Genomic DNA, 22,118 nt, shown 5'->3' on the forward strand with positions numbered 1-22,118 from the left:
CGCTGCAGTAATATCAGTCGTTTTTTTGCAGAGGATAAAGAATACAGTATATGCCTTTGAGGATTGTAATATTGCCGTGCTGCTGCATCGCTTGTGTTCAAATATCCGTTGCTTAAAGGTTTCTAACTTCCGCACATTGATGCTTGTTCCAGTAGCGCTATGGCGCTTTGTGTTGTGTGCTAGCGTTAAGCTAGTACTAGCATTGTTTCAGTGTAATTCTCTGAACTGAGATGTCAAAAAAAATGTCTTGAAGCAAGCATTTGGCTTCGCTTTTGAAGACTTATAGCGCGATCTGCTGCTTGTTATAAAGTTCTCTGCCAGCATTTTGCACCCGAATCAAAAAGTTTTGCTAACAAATCAAGACAATAATCAGTGGACCATACTCGTAAGTTGATGTACCGTTGTATTTGGGTAATGAACAGCGAGCCAAACTTCTCAAATCCTCAATTCATTGTTCGTTCGTTGTGTTCGATTTGGTTGTGGTATAAGATCAATTATGGGTTGCCTTGAAACTTTGAACTGCTCTTCCAACATGCATTGCCAGACTTGCACAAGAGGTCATACTGTAGATGAAAGTTTTGATGTCAGGAAGTATGTTTTCAGAAACAGGGGAGTGCATATTTGAATAAGCTTTGCAGTGATATTGGTAACTCTTTCTCACTGGCAATTTTTCAAAGCAGTCTAGCTCAATCGTCCTTTAATTGAAAACAAAAAAAACAAAACGTGTCCATCAGACTGCCGATGCTGAGGAACAGCAGAAATGGGGTTGCACAGCTGGATCCCTGCAGCTGGCTGGCCAAGTTTAGACGTGGAATCTCGGAGTTCTGCGTGAAAGATCGTTGGCTCCACATCTGGGCCTTGTCTTTTCTCTCAAAGGGATATCATGGCTGACCTGCAGCTGAACTGCACATCAGCTGATTGGGTAAACATTTGCGGCGCTCGGGCTTAGAGGCACCTGTGGTTAGAGTTCGGAGCACGGTTATCGGAACTCAAATTCAACAAGCATGAAGAGCTCATTTTTTTTCATTTTCTTTGTAAACAAACGATCTGACCTGTACTGTACTGTACTGTCTTACTCTTCAACAGCTTTTTGAGTCAAGTGAACTCTATTTATTGTAGGCTGAAATTGGCTTTCAGAGACCCAACGTGACATTACAGCAAGACCTCAACTAGTCAATGAATGACTGATTTCAACCTAAAACAAAAAAAGTGACTTTTTAGATCTGCGAAGAAGTATATATTTTTTAACAAAACTATGATTTGAGGTCAAATGATGCCCCTCATGTGTGCCTCCACCTCCACTGTGTCCGACCGCTTTTTAATGACCCCTCTGCCACACAGGGCTCGTTAGGTCCGCCTAGGCAGTGCCCGGCTCTTTCCGCTGGCATCCTCAGCCTGGCACAATGGGCTCACGAGAGGCGACCAACAGGGGGGAGGAGGTTCCATCCCAAAGCGTGTCCCGATGTGCGCTCAATGAGGCTCGGGGACGGGGGGAGGTGGATTGCTTAATTGGGGGAAAACGTGGCTTTATCTACGTCAGCCTCACTTATGTGCCCAATTAGCCCCTTTTTAAATCATCCCACCCCGCTTGATCACCTGCAATCGACCACACCTTTTGTCAGAAGTCAGCTGGGTTAGGCTCCAGCTCACCCGTGACCGTAATGAGGACAAGCTCTATAGAAACTGGATGGATGGAATAAGGGCCTCCCTTTTAACCAGCATCTAAATCTGGTACATTATCAATGGTTAGTCTGTTCCCAATGGATGACTTCAGATCTAGGCACTAAACCTTTGCCTATACATGAATAATGTGTAGTATTCTTGAGAAACTGTCTTGTATTTCTTTGTTCTCATTTTATTTTATACTTAACGTACAAACACCCTATGTGTATAACCCTGTCTCTACATTCTTCTCTTATTTCTTATTTGTCTTTCAGCTACTGTATGCCCACTTCTTTATGGTGCCCCCTAGTGTTGAGATACTAGAAGACACCACATAGCTGAAATGCCTTGTGTTATAGGATAGATTACGCGAAAGGCGTGACAATAATTATAAATCATTGTGCTTCAAAGTGTTATATCTGAGTGAAATGTGTGTTTTGAAAAAATATTTAACACATTTTCAGTACAGCTGCAAGACATAATGGCATTATAAAGTATTAGTACTGTACTTGGTGTCATTACTTAAAAGTAGCGCTGGGTTAGGGTTAGGGTTAGGGTAAATCAAATTATTTGGATACATCGTCATTTTAAAAATTGAATCGTTAAAAATTTGCTCAATCGTGAAATCGAATTTTGTCTTCTGGATTATTAAAAGCTGTTGTTCTTATGTTCTGTTCCATTCAGATGTTTTTGTGAGTTGTAAGTTTGCACATGTGACAGAATGCTGGATGGGTGGTTTACAAGACATGTTTACAAGACATGTTTACAATAGCTACCAACTACTTAATTATGGCATTTAAGAACAAACTATCAATGTTAAATTTATGTTAAAACTAATTTAGAATCAGTATACATTATTGTTGTCTGCACATTTTGCACAGGAATTATTTTTGAATAAATTAAACCGTTAAATAAATGTTTGTTGGGTTTATTAGATTAAAATCGATTAAAATCTTAATCGTCCTGAATGACTGCAAAAATTGAGATTTTATTTTTTGGCCATATCGCCCAGCCCTACTTAAAAATATTGTACTTGAAACAAGTAGTATTAGTGCATTCCTTTTGTTAAATGGAGAAAGAGAAAGTTTTAATTTTACTACAGATTTTCTGCCACAATGAAGGAGCAAACCCATTTAGTAGGGGTGAAAAAATCGATTTGGCAATATATCGCGATATTACAGCGCGCAATTCTCGAATCGATTCGATATGCGGCTGGATCGATTTTTAAACATACATTTTTATGGGAATATTTGATAAAACGTCTTACTTAGGGTAGGATTCACACATTAAGCATGGAAGAATGTTATATTAATGGAACATTATTTTATTTCAGTGCTGTTCAAACATGAAACAGACTGCAACCTGTTTGTTAAATGCAGTGGCTCAGTTATAAGCCTGAATTTTCAGAGGGGGTTGCATTGAGGGGGGATTCTGGGGGAGTCCTACCGGGCTCTCATGCGCGCCGCCGGAGAGTCTCGGTAAATAGGTCAGTGCCCCTGTATGAACCCCTCGCGCGCATTCTTGCGCCGTTGCGACGCGGACACACATGACATGACAGCAATGACAACACACGAGATGCATGGAGAGCGAAGCGACTCGGTCAGGCTTCTTACCTTCCAAACGTGTCCAAACTTGACGATCAGCAAAGTCCTGCGTGGTAGTCAGAGCCGAACCGGGCGACTCTTCGTTAATGTGTCGCCGTTTCTCCCTTCTTCTTTCAATGAAAGGCAAATAAGCAGCTAAGTGTTGTTTTTATTATTCTTATTAGGTGTCTGGAGAGGCGGTCCCATCCCACACCATTCTCGCGTTGTTTTCCTCCCAAGCGCATGGAGCAAGAATCAAAAAAGATAGTCCAAGTTGACAGCCCTTCGTTTAGTTGGCCACCGTCACCATGCCCCCGCAAGACCGAGTGTCAACACCCAATATGTGCGGGGAAGCAAAATCAAGCCCAAAAGGTGGTCTCCTGGTGGTCGTCGAAGCGCATCGCTCAATGGCAACGCTGGTCAAGTCGAGAGAGAGAAAGAGAGAGAGACGGAGCGAGGGCTGGTGGTTGTCGAAAATGGTGGCAGGGCGGCTTGTGCTGCTTCTGCTTCGTCTTTTGAGTCGTCTTCGCGGGTTGGAAAAGGTGTCCGAGTGCGGAGGCTCGACTGCCCCGCCGCCGTCTGCCCGTCTGCCCGCCAGCAGCACAGCCAGCCCCGTCAGGAGGAGCAGCCCAGCGGAGTCCAAAGCTGCCAGCTCACAGCATGCTTACGGCTCCGCCTCTTTCGACGCGCGCGCGTGTGTGCGTGCGTGCGTGTGTTTCGCATCGCTATTTGCTAGGCAAATTTAGCATTTTGCGCCTCATTAAAACAAGCTGAACCACCAAGACTATCCCAAAAAGCTTGGCTGGGCTCAGGTCACCTCACAAAAAGGACAATATATGCAAAGAGGTTTATTAATTAACTCATTCACTGCCATTGACGATTGTAAATCATTTTAACTATTTTTATTAGTTTAACATTTTTATTCCCATTTTTGTTAACAAGAGTTCCTAGATTTTTTTATTGTATTAGAACAGATATAAAAAATGGGATTAATCGTGAGTTAACTAGTGAAGTCATGCGATCAATTACGATTACAAATTTTAATCGCCTGATGCCCCTAATTTGTAATAATCTTTTCTTTAAAAAAAAAATAATCATCTTTTCTTAAAAAAAAAAAAAATATATATATATATATATATATATATATATATATATATATATAATCTTGACTTCACTATTTAACTCACGATTAATCACAAATTTTACATCTGTTCTAAATGTACCAAAAAATATTTTCTAGGTTTTCATACTCTTGTTAACAAAAATGGAAAAAAAATGTTAAATAGAAATAGTTGTAATGATTTTTTTACGTCTATAGTTGTCAATGGCAGCGAATGAGTTAAAAAAAACTGACATACAGTATAAAAATGACTAGCAACTAGCAAAACTGAAAGCAATCTCCACATATTTTAAGTAACTAAAAAAACAAACCTGAAATGTGCAAAATATTCAGCAGCAATTTTAAGCAGAAGAACAAAAACATTAGACAATTGACCACTCAAAAATATTTATTTTTTAGCACCTTTATTTTTCATCTTTAAACTAATTTGATTTTAAAAACCATGGTAATTGTTCCGTTACATCATTATGGGGTAGATGCCACGGACTTCCGACTTCCAGGTTTCACACCTCAGCGTCGTTTCTGGTCACTGATGGCCGCGTTCCAACACTCACACCAGAGCGTCTCAACTCTCTGAAATGCTTCGGACAAACACCAGGGGTGCTCAAGTTCGGTCCTCGAGAGCCCCTATCCAGCCTGTTTTCCATATTTCTCTCCACTAACACACCTGATTTATGATCAGGATCGTTATCAGGCTTCTGCAAAGCTTGCTGATTAGCTGATCATTAGATTCAGCTGTGCTGCAGGAAAGAAACATGGAAAACAGGCTGGATAGGGTCACTCAAGGACCAAACTTGAGCACCGCTGCACTACACACTCGCACCCGTCGACGGGATCGCGCAACCGAGGGGCACAAAGGCGGAAGCGCAAGAACTGGGAGGCAAACAGGAAACGGAAACAAAACTGATGTGTGAAAACCAGGAAGTCGGAAGTCCCGCCTCCTCCGTGGCATATACTCCATTAAGTATTTGCTTGACATTTTATTGTTTATTTTATTGAGCGGTACTCTGGTTTCTTCTGGTGGTATGTGAAAGAATCACTGCCTTTACAGTTAGGTGTATTTAACTTTTTAGTAGGTTGCCTTGTGTTTAAGAAATGTTGGGTTTTTTCAACCATTTATTTATAACTTTTAGGAACCATACATTTGAATTGAATCCTGGTTCAAGTGCAAACCCCCGTCCATTAACCCCCCCCAGCACAGTATTAATGTTCAAACTGTGCACATTGGTTCAGGAGATTGAATATACTTTTCAGAATAAAACTTACTTATATTTTTTTCTTTCGAAGGTAGTTTTGTTATTCTAAGATGTTTGACTTTTTTTCTCTTGAAAATTATCATTTTTCTTTTAGAAAAATATGGGCTTTCACTTGTATAGTGCTTTTCGATTACTTGGGTACTCAAGGCGCTTATAAAATATGACTTTATTCTAGAGAATAAAACAGTTTTTTGTTTGTTTGTTTGTATGTTAATTTAGCTTTACTGTCTTTCGGGAGAAAATACTGAACATTTCCTTGAAAAATTTCTGACCCTTTTTTTTTTGCATCAAAAGAATACATGTTCTCCGTCAAAACTCTGAAAAATACCAATTTCTTTTTGTTGTACATACATATTTATATATATTTTTTTCCTCTAGAAAAATCTGACACGTTATCCAACATATATATATATATATATATATATATATATATATATATATTAAGATACTTTATTATCAGAAAATACAGCTTTATTTGTTGTCTTTTTTTATGAGGAAATTTTCTCTTTATTTTTTAAAGTGTTTTCTGATTCTGATGCTTTTCTCAGGGAAATACAACATAGTATTTATAGTAGGTATGGAACACCCAAATAAATGTTAAAATTAAAAAGTCAAAAAGGATGTAAAGGTTTTTATTATTATTATTATTATTTCATGCAGAACAATGTCGTAATATTGCATCTAATTGAAAGTCATTTGCTATGCAGCATGAAAATCGTGATTGATTTGACATATTTGGACTTAGCGGCATCTATTGGACTACAGATATAAAACTTGAAACATCCCTGCTGCAAAATTTGAGTTAGCCCACTGTAGTCGTCAGTGACTCAAATAGTCCTTTGTTTACATGCAGTCCCTCATCTCTGCGGAAGGAGGCTTTCTTTCTCTCTTTCGGTAGTGCAGCGTGACTCCGACCAGCTGTTTCCCGCCTTGAAAGCGATCAGCTGCGCACACACACACACACAGGGAGAAAGGGGAGGGGCTGAGGAAGAGCGAGGTAGAGAGCCACACACAACGAGGGAACCCCATCAGCTGGAAGTCGAGTAACATTACAACTACATTTCCAAACGCACGAATTCATCTTTTTTCCTCCTTTGGATCGGATAAAAACGCCACAATTAATCATTTTTATTCTTAGTCATCCAATATTGCCTTTTATTATTATTGTTGTTATTTTTTGGGGGGGAGAAAGGGAACTGGGAAGATTGGTGGTGGTGGGGGGAGATAAAAACTGGAGAGCCGCGAGCATGGAGTATTTCATGGTTCCCGCTCAGAAGGTGCCCTCTTTGCAACACTTCAGGAAAACGGAGAAAGAAGTCATCGGGGGGTTGTGTAGGTGTGTATCCTGTTATGTTATTGTCTGTTTATAATCACAACACGCGCAGACGCGTGCGCGAGGATGAGGCAACATGCTTGTTATTGTGCGCGTACGACCCATCTGCGAGAGCTAATTGACGTGGAAATGACTCCCCAGAAAGCGTATGGGTCGTCTGTGCGCGTTTCGGGGTGATATTCGCCCCATTCGAGTGCGAAATGTGACAATTTAGTGGCTATCAAACACAAACCACGTGGTTGCCCAGCAGCACAGCACGCCGCTGCTCACTCGCTCAGTTTATCCTCAAATTACCCCCTCACCGACGTCGTAAAGGTGGCCGTGTTCGGTGAGGTATAGCCCGGCCATGAAAGGTCATTTTTACCAGGCGTGCTGGGGGTTGTTTGGTTGGCTAAGTTGTAGTGGGGAAGCGCGGCCATGCTTCTTCTTGTGCTGGTGGTGGATGGAGACTAGAACCGTAAACAACAAGGGGGTCTTAAGTCTGATTTTCCTGTTTGTGACTTCGTCTTTGCGACAGTTGAAAATCGCCATTTTTCGGCGGTGGGGGACTTTTTAGGAAAACAGCGGCGGGACTTCGCAATCGCCTCCACTGCGTCGTGTTTAGCGCCTGCCATGCTGCCTGCCGCATTGTTGTAATGGCGGGGGACGCGGAAAAAGTCTGCCCGGAGCACGCTATAGGGGGCGGGGGAGCTCGAAAGACTACCTTTGCGGATGTTTCAAATATTAATCCCTCTTAACGAAAGCACATTTCAACAAGCGCGTGACAGAATTGACACATTTTAGCGGAATTACTGATGTTTAATAATAAGGGGGTGTGTATGTGTATACGTCCGCAAGCCTGCTTGACGAGGGAGGCGGAGGGATCCAGTGTTGCTGACTCTGTCCTCGCGCGGGGCAACTTGGGAAACGAAGTTCTTCTTGGGGTGTTAAAAAAAATCTTAAATTTAACGTAGTCTATCTTTTTTCTTTTTCCAAACAAAATATTTATCGTTTTCGAACGTGCACCGTTTTTCTTCAGTGGGAATAAAATAACCATCATGTTCATCACTAGTTTACTAGATGTTCGTTGTTTCGCTTTTGTTGAAGAGACCACGTGACAGGGCCAGCTGCCTCGTACTTTCGAAACATACTGTAGTGTACACGATGGCCACTTTATTAGGTACACCAGCGCAATTTAAAATATCTAAATAAACAAAATTTGAATTCGATGTTTACAATAGACTTATAAATGTCGATTTTAGAGCTGTGGGATATTCTTTCGTTATTTGTATTTACAGTAGCTTTAAAATGAATCTAAATATTCGACACGTCTCAGTTTGATGCATACTTTCATACCATTAATTTCCACATGTAAAAAAAACAATGCACGTCTTGGCATGTTAGAACTCAATTAAATGTGCATGATTGGTGTTGCTGTAAAGTGTTTTTACTTCTATCATGAATTTACTTCAGTAGTGCGGTAATTTCTTTTAAACATAGAGCAAAAATGAAACATTTTCTTCTTATATTGCCCAAAACCTAAGTATAATAACAAGGAAAAAATTGTATTCTGAGAACCTGTTATCAATTAAAATACCTCATTTTTGAATGTTTATTTAAATACTGAAACCCTTGATCCGCTTGGCCGTCACCACTGGTCTTTGGATGCTTGTGTTGGACATGCCACCGCCATTCGGACTCGTGTCGTGTGTGCGTACAATTGTTCCTGGTGTTTGGGCTGAAGGGGCTGAGACATTGCAGATAAGCGCTTGGCTGGAGACAGATGCTGAAATACAGAGATTGTTACAGAGGATATTATAGCAGAGCTTTGCTTAGATTCCCCCCCATGAACAGAATAACAGCACATGGTCAGTGTTCACATTCTCCTGTTTGTTTGGTAAATGTCTTTATTTAGTGTCAAATGGTGCATCATATATATAACATTGGCGGGCAAACGGTTTTGGGCAAGGATGCCCGGACATCCACTTGAAGGGGGGTGTCATTCACAACATATTGAATATTAAACATACTGCATGTAGCTACATTCTGATGATTTTTCCTTGTACTCTCTCTTCATCTTCAGCCTGGCCAACATTCCTCTGACCCCAGAAACGGCGCGTGACCAGGAGAGGCGAATCCGCCGCGAGATCGCCAACAGCAACGAGCGGCGGCGCATGCAGAGCATCAACTCCGGCTTCCAGTCACTGAAGACACTCATCCCACACAGCGATGGCGAAAAGCTCAGCAAGGTGAAAGAATGGCTCTAAAATGGTCACGCTTTTTATTTGCTGGGCTTTATTTCCAATGTTCCTTTCTCAGGCCGCCATCTTGCAGCAGACGGCGGAGTACATTTTCACGTTGGAGCAGGAGAAGACACGATTACTGCAGCAGAACAGTCAACTCAAGCGAATCATACAGGTACATTTGATTGGATTTAGATTCTTTAGGTTGCGATGAAATTCTATTTTGATCATTTGGGTTGTGATATTGGTTCAGTAAGAAGTAAAAAAATATATACACAAATAGGAGGATGTTTTGACAATTTTGAAATGTTTTAAGTTAAATCTGTGACCATTTGCAAGGTTCTACATTAGTGGTGGCCCACGGCCTGACTAGGTCGGACCAACTGAATGTGACTGATGCTGGCTCAACTGGGCCAGTACAAGTTTTATGAATAAATATGAATACATTAACATGTTCTTGATAATAATAATAATCTATTTCATATTCAATATTTTAAGTTTTATCCACTTAAATTGATGAGTCATCATTAATCTTTTTACTACACTACACATTTTTTCAGCATCAGGTTAAATCCTTCCATAAGGAATTGCTTTAACAGGATATAAAGCATAGAAAATGTAAATGTTAAATCTTCAGTAAGATTTTACACTACAAAGAAAAACCAATGATGTAAAAAAAAAAAGTAAATAGATCAAATATTTTAAATAATGCAGTAAGATGCTAAATATAAAATAATAATTGAAACTTATTATATTATATCTTGAATTTACAGCTGGTTTTGCAAGGCTGCCGGAACATGGCTCATAACCCCAAAAGGTGTAATGTCGTACGCTGATATGTTTCATGTCATGTCACTTTTTTTCTTTTCTTTTTTTAGCAACAAGCCGTCTGTACATGTACATAATTGTGTGTATGGCGTACAGAAATAATTAAAAAAAAGAGAGTTTTATATAACGGTGGAAAAAGCTATGTGCATGTTAACTTAAATACTTCCATGAAAATTGTAATAAAAATAACAATTTCAACAATAACTTATTTGTGCATATGGAGTACCAAAATAAATTAAAAAAAACATGAAGCCAGCTCTCTATTGAAAAAGTGCATGTAAACGGAATATTTCTTTACTCTGAATGAAATGAAAAGTGTTAATCACTCTGGAAGTCCAACCGTCACATGGAAGAGGAACTCTCTCTTCCGACATCAACAACTCCAAAACGCGAGTTTACACTGACTAATATTACCGCAGCTTACGAGCAGTTGTGAACGTCCTCCAGTTATACATATATAGCCGTATGACTCTATTACACTGCCCCCTGGTGGCCAAGGCACATATGCGCCCACAAAGTTGGGCTGCAGGTCTCCAACTAGAAACTAGAAAACTGCCGCTGTAAAGTCTTCACATCTTGGCTGCCGACCGCGTCTGTCGGCAGGAGTTGAGCGGCTCCTCCCCGAAGAGGAGGCGTGTGGAGGAGAAGGACGAAGGCATCGGCTCACCGGACATCCTGGAGGAGGAGAAGACGGAGGATCTGCGGCGGGAGATGATTGAATTGAGGCAGCAGCTGGAGAAGGAACGCTCTGTCAGGATGATGCTGGAAGACCAGGTGACACACGCGCATGTTTTCGCCCACACATTTCCTGTCCAACGGTCACTCACTCACACACTCACTCACTCCGTTATTATCAGTCTTTCTCACTGTATCACACACACCTTCACTTTCTCTCTCACTCTCTCTTACAGGCTCTCACTCACACGCCATCTCTCAAACACTGTGTTAATGATCACTGTGTGTTTACCAGATGCGCACACTGGATGCGGAGGTTTATCCAGAGAAACTGAAGGCTCTGAGCCAGCAGAACCTTGTGTGTGTGCAGCAACACGAGCAGCTGGAGAGGGACCTTACACCTGCTCACAGTCCACAGGTACACACACACACACATACACACACACTCTCTCTCTCAAGATCCATGGCAACAGATGTATCCTAAAACATGTGGAGCTCTTGATTTTGTCCAATAAGAGACACAGTTTCTGTCATTTTCAATATGTGCTCGGACATGGACAAGGCAGTAGATTTCATTCACAAAGATTGGATTCTACTCTTTACGTTCCTGAGCATGGCAATGCCTGTTATGTGCTTAGGGCTGGGCAATTCATCGAATTTCAAAATTTGGAGGCTGATCAATGTCATTTCAAATCGCTACTGCCATGTCTGGTTGAAAAATGAACCTGCACACGTGCACGCTGCGCACATGACATCACATCCGCAGACAGAGGATGTTGCAGGAAATTCGAACCTGGATCCAGTCAGAAAACTATTGGCCAGAGGCTAGCAGTATATTTAAGGTGTTCATTTGCATAAATGGTCAAATAAAAAGGCCATTGTAAAGATATTTTTGGACAAATTGCTCCATAGAGCAGCTTTAATCATGATTTTGATTTTGGCTTCTGACAGTCTTAATATCCGGTAAGTCATTTTTCACAGTTTGGGAAGAATATGTGCTTTTGAGCACTGTTTGTATGTTTTCCTACGGCCTAAGTGAGTGAATGTTCGTTATTTGAAAGAATATCCTCTTGAAAGTTGATGCTAATTTCCCGTTAGCCTGTCAATTTGATTTTTTTGTTGACTTAAGTATTAGCACTTTTGATTTTTTTTAACACAAAGCATGTCTTTAATTTAAATATACAATGTGTGCCATTCTTAAACTCCCATTAAGGTGACATTAACTCATTCACTGCCATTGATGTCAAAAAATCATTTGAACTATTTCTATTTGTTTCACTTTTTTTTCCCACTTTTCTTAACGAGAGTATGAAAACCTAGAAACAAAATGTATTGTACATTTAGAACAGACATAAAATGTGTGATTAATTATGAGTTAACTATTGAAGTCATGCGATTAATTACAATAAAAAAAATGTAATCGCCTTATGCCCCTAATTAAAAAAAGAAGAAAAGATTAATAAAAATTAGGTGCCTCAGGCAGTTACATGTTTTTTATTGCAATTAATCACATGACATCAATAGTTAACTCAAGATTAATCACAACTTTTATATCTGTTCTAAATGTACAATAAAAAAAATCTAGGTTTTCTTGTTAACAAAAGTGGAATCAAATGTTAAACTAATAGAAATAGTTCAAATGAATTCTTGACGTCTATAGCCGTCAATGGCAGTGAATGAGTTAAACAGCTTAAAGCTCACTCGGGCACACACGCAAAAGCAACATGGTGCATTCAGGGTACTTTCACAGCGTCGAGAACTTGTAAATACACCACACAGTTTGGCACGTTCATCGTTTTTCTTCCATTATGTTTGAATGAGTGCAATCACAGTTTCTGTTTTGGAGTCATCTGATCTCATTTTACTTTATTACTGATTTATTTTCAAATTACATTTAGTTTTCAAAGATTTGAGCAATTGTTATTGTTTTACCAACACATTTCCACATGCTGTTGCATGAAATATGACAACCCAGTTCCCAGGTTCACTCAGTAAGTCCCAAGACTTGTGAAAATAAAAATACAACAACAAAATATGATCAAATAAATATGATGATGATAAGGGAGATGCTCATTCGCAGTAAGGTGTTGATGCAGCAGAATAAAACTGCAAGAGGCTTGAATTTCACATATTAACAAGCTTAAAATTTTGTAGCTGACAAAAAAAGAGTGTTCAAGAATGATGTGTCAACGTGCAGGGATGAATAGGCATGAGAGTATGATGGTTGTTGAATAAACTTTTTTTTTTTAAATCACCGAATAATGATGTACATTAATTTTGAATTCAGTATCGATGAATATATAATTTAATTAATTCATATATTTTCCATAATCACCCAGCCCTATTACATTCCCCTTATTCAATTTTAATTAGGTCTTCATTTACACAACATTGTGGAGCGATCACCGTTTACATGCTTCCATAGGAGCTGCTCTTTATATCATATACCAGGAAGTGATCAACTGAATCATAATTTGCATATGTTGACGCGGCATCCTCTCTGCCAGGTGTCCGCCGCAGCCACCACTCCCGCGCCCACACACCACGCAACAGTCATCGTCCCCGCGCCTGTCCCGCCGCCGTCACAGTCCCATCATGTCACCGTGGTAACCATGGGCCCGGCGTCTGTCATCAACACCGTCTCCACGTCCCGGCAGAATCTGGACACCATCGTCCAGGTAAGACCGGCTTCGCTTCCTCAATGTTTTTGAAAAATATGCCTTCAAATTTAAATTAGGTCATTCACGCATAATATTAAAGGAGCAAGATTATTTTGAAAAAAATAAGGAAAAGAAAATACATATCTGTTTTAAAATATAAGGAATAAAAGTCAAAACTTAAATAGTCAAGTTAAGACAGTACAGAATAATAGTAATTTTTAAAAAGTTTGGTAATATGCAGGAATCGATTTGATTACGATTCAGGCTGTTACAATTCGCGATTTTTCCCTCGGTATGAATTTTTTTTCTTACTTTGTGGCTACTTCATAATTTTAAGCACGGTATATTTGTCAGTATTTATTATTTAAAGTAGCCAAACAAATTTATGTCCATTACTTTTTATTTACAATCACCTTATGAGCTCTTTTTCATAAGAAGGTGCAAAAACATTAACTGTTTCAAAGGCAGTACTTTTCAAAAATAGATTTCTCTATTAACTTATTCACTGCCATTGACGACTATAGACGTCCAAAATTCATTTGAACGATTTCTATTTGTTAAACATTTGTTTCCCACTTTTGTTAACAAGAGTATGAATACCTAGAATTTTTTAATTGTATTAGAACGGATATAAAATTTGTGATTAATCGTAAGTTAACTAGTCAAGTCATGCGATTAATTTCGATAAAAAAAATTAATTGCCTTACGCCCCTAATTTTTAATCTTTTCTTTAAAAGAAATAAAAGAAAAGAAAAGCATGACTTCACTAGTTAATCACAAATTTATATCTGTTCTAAATGTACAGTCATTTTTTTCTAGGTTTTCATACTCTTGTTAACAAAAGTGGAAAACTGTTTAACTAATAGAAAGAGTTAAACTAAACGTTTGACGTCTATAGCTGTCAATGGCAATGAATGAGTTAACAATCCAATAAAATGTACCTTTCTAGAAAACATTAAACATAAAGTACCTTTAGAAATAAATAAGACTTATTTGAACCAAAAATTCACAGATTTCTGTACTTTTACAAAAAAAAAAAATCGTCACTTATTTCCGATAATGCAGTTTGAACCAACACAAAAGATAGCTAATTCAGTAAATAATATAGAGACTTCCAAACAAAATCTTCAATGGGGAGCATAAATCCCTCAACAACTTTAAAACAATACCAACTGTCTTAATTTGGAGGACGTCACTCCCAGCTCCCAGTCGTTGCTCAACTCATTCATAAAGCGCGCCGTTACCGTGACATATCATTCTGTAGCAACGGAAATCCACCCATCACGTCAGAGCTGTCCTGCATGCTGTTTTCCGGTGATTTTCCGGTGATTTCCCGCTAGCTTTTTATCCTGAGGAGAAAATCTGTCGCTCAGTAACTTCCGCTGCCGCTTTAAATGATGAAACAAATAAAATAAAAAATCCACTCCCGCCATCCTCATCTTGCGCGTTCCTTTAGATGGCCAGGCGTGTCTTTTACTTTCATTCCGCAAACAGCTGTAGTGTTCCTGTCATTAAGTTATTACGGAAAATAATAGTTTTTGAACATTTCTGAATCGTAATCAAATGGTCACACGTTGAATCGCGATGAATCTAATAATCAATGTATTGGCACACCCCTCAAATGCACTGTGGGAAATGGCTGGATGGATTACAGTTGTGCTTTGAATTACAAGCTTAATTCGTTCTGTGACCACGCTTGTAACTCACAAGGCTCTGTCCTGTCACGAATCATTTTTCCTTGTAGGAATACATTCATCCAATCCAACCCCACGAAAACGCCAACAAAAATGCTGTATTGTGTTTTTAATAATCAAGATAACACTATTGTACAACAGTATTGTGCTTTATAAAAATCTACATTAATCACATTATTAAACAGAATGTAAATAATTTTAACGGCATCATGGTTTCATGCTTCAATGCACATTTACAGTGTACCGTATTCCTTCTGGTGTGCACATTTTGGCCACCAGGGGTCAGTATAACAGGCCTGCAGAAGAGTTACATAAACAAGTAAGCTGCAGTAATATTGGTTGATTTTTGCTCAGGATAAAGAATATATTCCTGTGAGTATTGTAATATTGTCTGTCTATTATGTTGCTGCACTAGTTGTGTTCACATTTCATTTGCTTGAAGAGTTGCAACTAGCACATCGTCATTGCAAGCCCATTTACGGCCTTTTGCGGTATGCGTTAGCATTGAGCTAGGTTGTATACTTTGGTTAAATAGGTGCCATTTTCTTCTGCTTTGTTTTATGTTATTATTAAATTGATACTTGACTCATTGAACCATTTTCAATAGTAGGAAGATATTTTGTCTATAATTAATGTGATGACTTAATTATTTTTCATGTACTATTAAAACCTCTAAAAAGAAATGTTTCCACTTGCTGTCAACTGAAGGTTGAGCCGTGATTGGTCATTACCTATTTCCTCAGCACAGGTGATGTCATCTTAAGCAAGTGGAAACATTTATTTTTTAAAGGTTTTTATGAAAAAAATGAAGTTATGAAATAAATTCTGGACAACATACTAACTTTTTACTGCTGAAAAGGGCTCAATGAGTCAAGTATCCCTTTAAACTGGGAATGGCAAACATTCATCAGCAAGTAGCTGGTTGCCGTTAGATTGCAATTTAGCACTTGCAACTCAAGCTGATAAATCAGCCGAGCGTCTGCTCGTCAAGTATGTAAGTCAAGGTAGCACATGATTATCGGGTGATAGCTTGTCATTCACTGTAGTTGGACACCAGAGTGCGCTATGTCAACACTCCTCACACCTTCTGTCTGTCCCCGCAGGCCATCCAGCACATCGAGGGCACCCAAGGGAAGGGCGGCGGGTGCGAAGAAGAGCAGCGGCGGGCGGTCATCGTCAGCTCGGGGCGCATCCTCTCCGACAGCGACGAGCCGGACGACTGCTCGCTGCCATAAGTTCCTGTCTCGCACGCACTTACACACACTCGCATACGCCGCAAAACACAACGGAACAGGAACAGGGACAAGGCTGGCAGGCACATCCAAGCACTCTTTTGCTACACACTTACCTACAATACAGTATAGTTCTGTGATAGGCAGTTTAGCCATGCTTATATACTACAACACCCCTTGCTCATATCTGGTTAACTTATAGAAAGGTTATTAGAGGAGCTACTTGACTTGACTGACTGCTCTTATGAATACTGGATGCTACTTATTCAAGCTACACATATTTTTGGTGTCCGTTCCACCTGCCATTGAAACAAGATTATCCACGAGACTAGGGCACGACTGATGTGGATTTTATTTATTTTTTTTTAGGCTGATGCTGATTACAATATTTGGCAGACTACAATTCAGATAAAATAACATCAATATATTGACTAGAATTGGTCCCTTAACTCCCATTTTTTTTTTGCCAATTTTGAAAACGCCAATATCGGCAGATTATATCAGCAGGCCGATGAATCGGTCGGGCCCTACTCAAGACATCACTGCCACCTTTTTCGGAGGCTTCTAGAAGTGATTGTATCAGGAGAGAGTACACTTCATGGTTTGTCTTTATGTCTTCATGTTGCCATTCTTACTGGGCTGGCTTCCCGGTACACTCCACATGACTTTTTTCCATATTAACTCATTCACTGCCATTGACGGCTATAGACATCAAAAATTCATTTGAACTATTAAAGTGTTTCTACTTTTGTTAACAAGAGTATGAAAACCTATATATTTTTTATTGTACATTTAGAACAGAGATTAGTTCTGAGTTAACTAGTGAAGTAATACGATAAAAAAAAAATGAATCACCTGACACACCGAATTTTTAATAATCTTTAAATCGCGTCGGGCGATTAAAATTTTCAATTGTAATTAATCGCATGACTTCAATAGTTAACTCACGATTAATCACACATTTTATATCTGTATTTCTAAAAAAAAAAAATTCTAGGTTTTCATACTCTTGTAAACAAAAGTGGAAAAAAATGTGAAACTAATAGAAATAGTTCAAATGAATTTTTGACGTCTATAGCCGTCAATGGCAGTGAATGAGTTAACATTTGTTACACCCAGAGCCTGGCAAAACAACCCCTTTTTTCATTTTCTTGGGTTATAAGGGAAACCTTTTTTTTCCTCCTTAATGCGCTCATGGCCGTGCAGCGAAATCTATCGGCACAAAACCGAATTACAATCATATGTACAGTATGTTCAATCAATTTGCTTTCGATATAGAGCAGGGGTCACCAACGCCAAAACAGTGAGCTGCATCTAACCATTTTTGTTGTTATCATTGTTTAAATTGCTTTTGGGTGTGAATTTTAGAAAAATAATGTAAAAATGTACAGTAAAAGCTCTGTTTCATTAAAGAAAGTATGACGAAATATAAATAAATCTAGTTCATCTAATTCGGACAGCTAGAAATACATTTAACTATAGCTTTGCATACAAAAACAATAGGCATGTCACTATCTCACCTTATTAGATCATTATGATTATTATGCATCAGTGTCTTATCTAAACCATTATTATTATTATTATTATTATTATTATTATAAAAACCTAAATCTAGGTCTCAGTTAAAAAAAAGTTGGTGACCCCTCTGATTTAGAGCATTTATTCTTGTTTGAAATTTCAATGAAAAGCCATCAGACATAAATGCTCATAGTATCAATTGTTGTGATTTAAAGGTGCATCGTGGAGTTTAAAATGTTCATCATAACGCTTTTTCTACATCATGCATGCTCCACCAATGCCCAGATGAGTAGAAAGAGCCCTGACTTTTTTACTCCGACTGCACCTATCAGCCTGTATCTTCTTTTCAATGTGGAGTTTTTGGAGCAAACACGCCACAGTTTCTTGGTGGTGGGGTGTGGTGGAGGGTGACCTCATGCTAACCCCACAGACATTTAATGTATGACACAATTGGGATAGAAATTGAAAATGAAAAACAAGAGGCCAGCTTCGAGCACAGCCCAAACTCCAGCTCAGACTTGCACACGCACCATGCACGAGCTTGACACGGAGGCTGCAGTTACGCTTTAGGCCGGAGGGGGCAGTCACGAGTAATAAAAGTGACAAACTCCAAATTTACTCTTCACTGCCATTGACGGCTATAGACGTCAAAAATTCATTTTAACTATTTCTATTAGTTTAACATTTTTTTCCACTTTTGTTAAGAGTTTGAAAACCTAGAAAAAAATTATTGGACATTTAGAACAGATGTAAAAAATTTTGATTGATTGATTGAGTTAACTAGTGAAGTCATGCGATTAATTACGGAAATTTTTTTAATCCCCCAACGCTCCTAATTTGTAATCTTTTCTTCTTTCTTTTTTTTCATTTTTTTTATTTTTAATAATCTTTTTTTGTTGTTGAAAAGATTAAAAATTAGGGGCGTCAGGTGATTAATTTTTTTAATCATAATTAATTGCATGACTTCACTAGTTAACTCAATCAATCAATTTCATTACTTTTTAAAAGAAAAAAGACAATAAAAAAACAATATTCAAATTCCAAGTAAAGCAAAAAAAAGTTGGGAAAAAATGTTAAACTAATAGAAAAGATTTTTGGACGTCTATAGCCGTCAATGGCAGTGAATGAGTTAAGACTGGAATGCCCCCTCCCCCAACAGGAAAATACGTTGTAATGTTCAAAGGACATTTAGGGCAAGTGCAGCGGAACTTCCGAATCCGAACCAATTTTGACTTCAGCTTTTTATTTGGCTTTTTTTTCCCAGAAGGAGGGGGCGGGGGGGGGGGGGAGATCAGACAGTTATGGCATAAGAGAGCAATCAATCAGAGTATTGTTGATGGCTATTGAAATGCATTGGGATTTTTTATGGGTAATCTTTCTATTACCCAACCCCCAAAAATTGTTCAAAGAAAGGCTGATAAACCTGCTGTATGCATATTAGAGGGCTTTGCACCATCTGGAGCAATACACAAAGCTCACAAAAATACATCGAGAGCTGGAATGGGCTCTTTGCACAAATTGACTACTTCCTGAACTCAATACCACTCCTTCATTTCCTGTCTTTCATGATTGGACAAACTGATTAATTCAGGTGTGTCTGGCCATTGTCGTTGTGGTTACTGAGGTCAGGCACACCTGGATTAATCAGTTTGTCCAATCATGAAAGACAGGAAATGACGCAGTGGTATTGAGTTCAGGAAGTAGTCAATTTGTGCAAAGAGCCCATTCGAGCAGTTTGTCAGTGAATGTATGAGAATAGGTTCGACAGAAAAACCCAATTAAGTTGACTGTACTTGATCCCAATGTGTCAACGGCGCATGACAGACATTGCCACAAAATGGAGGTTCCACTGCAGTAGCCAACATGCGAACACAAGGCCAGTATGCATTTCCAATAAAGCGTTCCCAATTATTCACAGTGTAGCGAAACGCCGTTTTTAAAATTCTCTGCACTATGTTGTATTTCCCCACTCGAAAAACATTCCAAGTGAATTGAACACTCGCATCATTCCTGGGTGATGTTGAAACTGTTTTGTTCTGCGGTGTACGATCGCCACATCACCCCCTGTACAGATGGCGCTTTTATCCTGCCGGACAGATAAATACATCTATTCATTGTTGACGTCACAGCCCTTTAATAGAAATAAGAGGCATTTGGAAAATTGTAATCATTTTTTCCAAGATGTATCACCCTTAAAAATGGTTGTTGATGATATGCTCTTTTTGTTATGTTTTATTAGCACTTATGCGTACAATATTGGAGCCCTCCATATACAGCCCATCAAATTTTACTGGCTCTCATATGCTGTCTTTTCTTAAAAAAAAAAAATGTTTTTCTGTCCTTTTGCCCTCGTTTGTTGTCATCGAGAAACTATTTTGATTTTGTAAGAAACGTTTGGCGTAAAATAGAGGCTCGTGCCTTTGTAAAGACAGAATAATAAAGTTTGTACTTTGTTTTTTTTTCATGTGTGTGCCTTGCTGCATTATTTAAGTACATCATTTTTAGGGATGGCTGAACATTGATACCTGACCTCATTTACTTGCTATGGTTGACGATACCAGTATTGGCCGCCCTCTTGAGGCCATTTAATGATCAGCACTGAGAATTTGGAAGTATAGAAAATTGGCATTCATTTCATGCAATTTGAATGAAAAATGCTACATTGGGATGTATAGGTTTTTCTTTAAAATTATGTAAGTGATTTTTTTCGGGAGGAAATTATGTATCAAAAGTGTGCTCTTAGTATTCATGACTACGCAAATTGAGTAGGTCTCTAATAATTGTTCATGCTGCTTAAAATTATATTTGAATTCTTGCACTATATTGTTGGTCATAATTTCTGTGTATTATGTATTCATAAATTATAATACTTACCTCATAAATTACATAATTTTTTAAATCAATCTTTTAATAAACGTTTTTTTAAGTAGTGTTCCCTCGTTTTCTGCTGGGTTTAGGTTCCAAGAAATACCCACAATAAAAGAAATCCGCAAAGTAGTTAGCTTTATGTTTTAGATTTATTATAAATGTTTTAAGGTTCTAAAACACCTCACAGTTTATACACAATACATTTTCTCACATATGTCTCTTGTTTAAACATTCTCAATGTTCAAACCTCACATTTGATCAAATAGGTACATTATTGTTTAAAAAAAAAAATGCATGCAAAATTGCACTTAACAAATCCCCGAAACAGCGAGGCCGTGAAAAGTGAACCGCGTTACAGCGAGGGAACACTGTACACTCAAATAAATAACTTGATTATTAAATGTTTTTCTTGTAAATTTAAATATTCTGCCATGCAACTAAAGTATGTCTTTCTGTTAATGTTACAATAAAATATTGACTTAATTCTTGTAAATTACAATTGAACTCAGCCCAACCCTCCTCCCTCCCCACAAATTATTGGACAATAACAGGTTTAAACCCATAAAACTTCAACTTTTTGTCATAAAGATTGTAGGAGGGAAATGTTTCAGGAATTGATTCAGTACTTTTGACTTTTACTGTGTTTTTTTAAGTGAATCTTTAAAAAAGAAAAAGAAGGAGAAGAAAAAGCTTTTCCAATGCAAAAGTGGCACCATCCTCCATGGGATTAAATTCTCAGATTGAGATTCCTTGAGGCGTGGTGAATTTCCACAGTGTCTGCTTCTGTTGGATAAAACACTAATCCGCCCAGCATTTAGCTGTGTCAGGAATTTGGGGTTGACTCAAGGGTCCCCGTGTAGCAGACCATCCCCTTGCCTTATGCTTCACATTCACATTTTCACGTTACTCTACTTTGGCTTAAACCACTGAGAGGCTGAACGTTTGCGACTCTAGCGAATGTTGGGTTTGTTTATGGTCACAACGTTCGCTAAATGTTCACCAAATGCTTGAATGGTGTACAGAAATTTTGAACATATAGATAAACAGGTATAGTAAGTATATTTGCCACTCATATGTCAAGAGTATTAAAAAGTATCCTTTTATTGTACATTTCGAACAGATACAAACTGCGATTAATTCTGAGTTAGCTACTGTATGGAAATCATGCAGTTGATTGCAGTTAAAAATGTTACTTGATTGACAGCCCGTTTTAAAAACACATAACACAAATATTGTGATGCTTGTTTTGGGGGGCTGGTGTAGACTAATGGTATTTCATTTGACTTCAAAAGGGAACATTGATTTGATACAACCAAGCCGCTCGTACATGCTCCCTTTTGGGCATGCGGTGACAACTACAACAACCCACACACAAACACACAGCTGCTGCCAGTCTCCAGGCCCCGCCCCTTCTGCCCGCCTGCCCTTTAACCTTCCCTCCTTGGTATATATAGGGCGTGCGGGACT

General features: G+C 38.7%; 2 protein-coding genes across 2 annotated transcripts in view; one reads left to right on the top strand and one right to left on the bottom strand.

Annotated features, from left to right (window-relative positions):
* glis2b (GLIS family zinc finger 2b) overlaps positions 1 to 3,910 on the bottom strand; it is a 35,648-nt gene extending 31,738 nt beyond the window's left edge. Inside the window, exon 1 of the mRNA XM_077558002.1 lies at positions 3,276 to 3,910. The gene's annotated coding sequence lies outside the window, so the exon portion shown is untranslated. The remainder of the gene's footprint in view (positions 1 to 3,275) is intronic.
* Positions 3,911 to 6,602: 2,692 nt separating this feature from the next.
* On the top strand, positions 6,603 to 19,385 carry tfap4 (transcription factor AP-4 (activating enhancer binding protein 4)). The gene is made up of 7 exons (XM_077559460.1): positions 6,603 to 6,957; positions 9,017 to 9,182; positions 9,253 to 9,351; positions 10,608 to 10,778; positions 10,975 to 11,097; positions 13,187 to 13,357; positions 16,137 to 19,385. Exons 1-7 carry the CDS (start codon positions 6,869 to 6,871, stop codon positions 16,266 to 16,268), a joined length of 951 nt encoding a protein of 316 aa, XP_077415586.1. The 5' UTR covers positions 6,603 to 6,868; the 3' UTR covers positions 16,269 to 19,385.
* Positions 19,386 to 22,118: the final 2,733 nt, after the last annotated feature.

Source organism: Vanacampus margaritifer, chromosome 2 (genome assembly GCF_051991255.1).
Source record: "Vanacampus margaritifer isolate UIUO_Vmar chromosome 2, RoL_Vmar_1.0, whole genome shotgun sequence".
In the NCBI taxonomy this organism is placed as follows: domain Eukaryota; kingdom Metazoa; phylum Chordata; class Actinopteri; order Syngnathiformes; family Syngnathidae; genus Vanacampus; species Vanacampus margaritifer.

Excerpts from the sequence above, each read along its gene's own strand:
- tfap4 (XM_077559460.1), top strand. The coding sequence starts at position 6,869 with ATGGAGTATTTCATGGTTCCCGCTCAGAAGGTGCCCTCTTTGCAACAC. Across the intron at positions 11,098-13,186 it reads CACCTGCTCACAGTCCACAG|GTGTCCGCCGCAGCCACCAC; the intron begins GTACACACACAC and ends CCTCTCTGCCAG. Across the intron at positions 13,358-16,136 it reads ATCTGGACACCATCGTCCAG|GCCATCCAGCACATCGAGGG; the intron begins GTAAGACCGGCT and ends CTGTCCCCGCAG.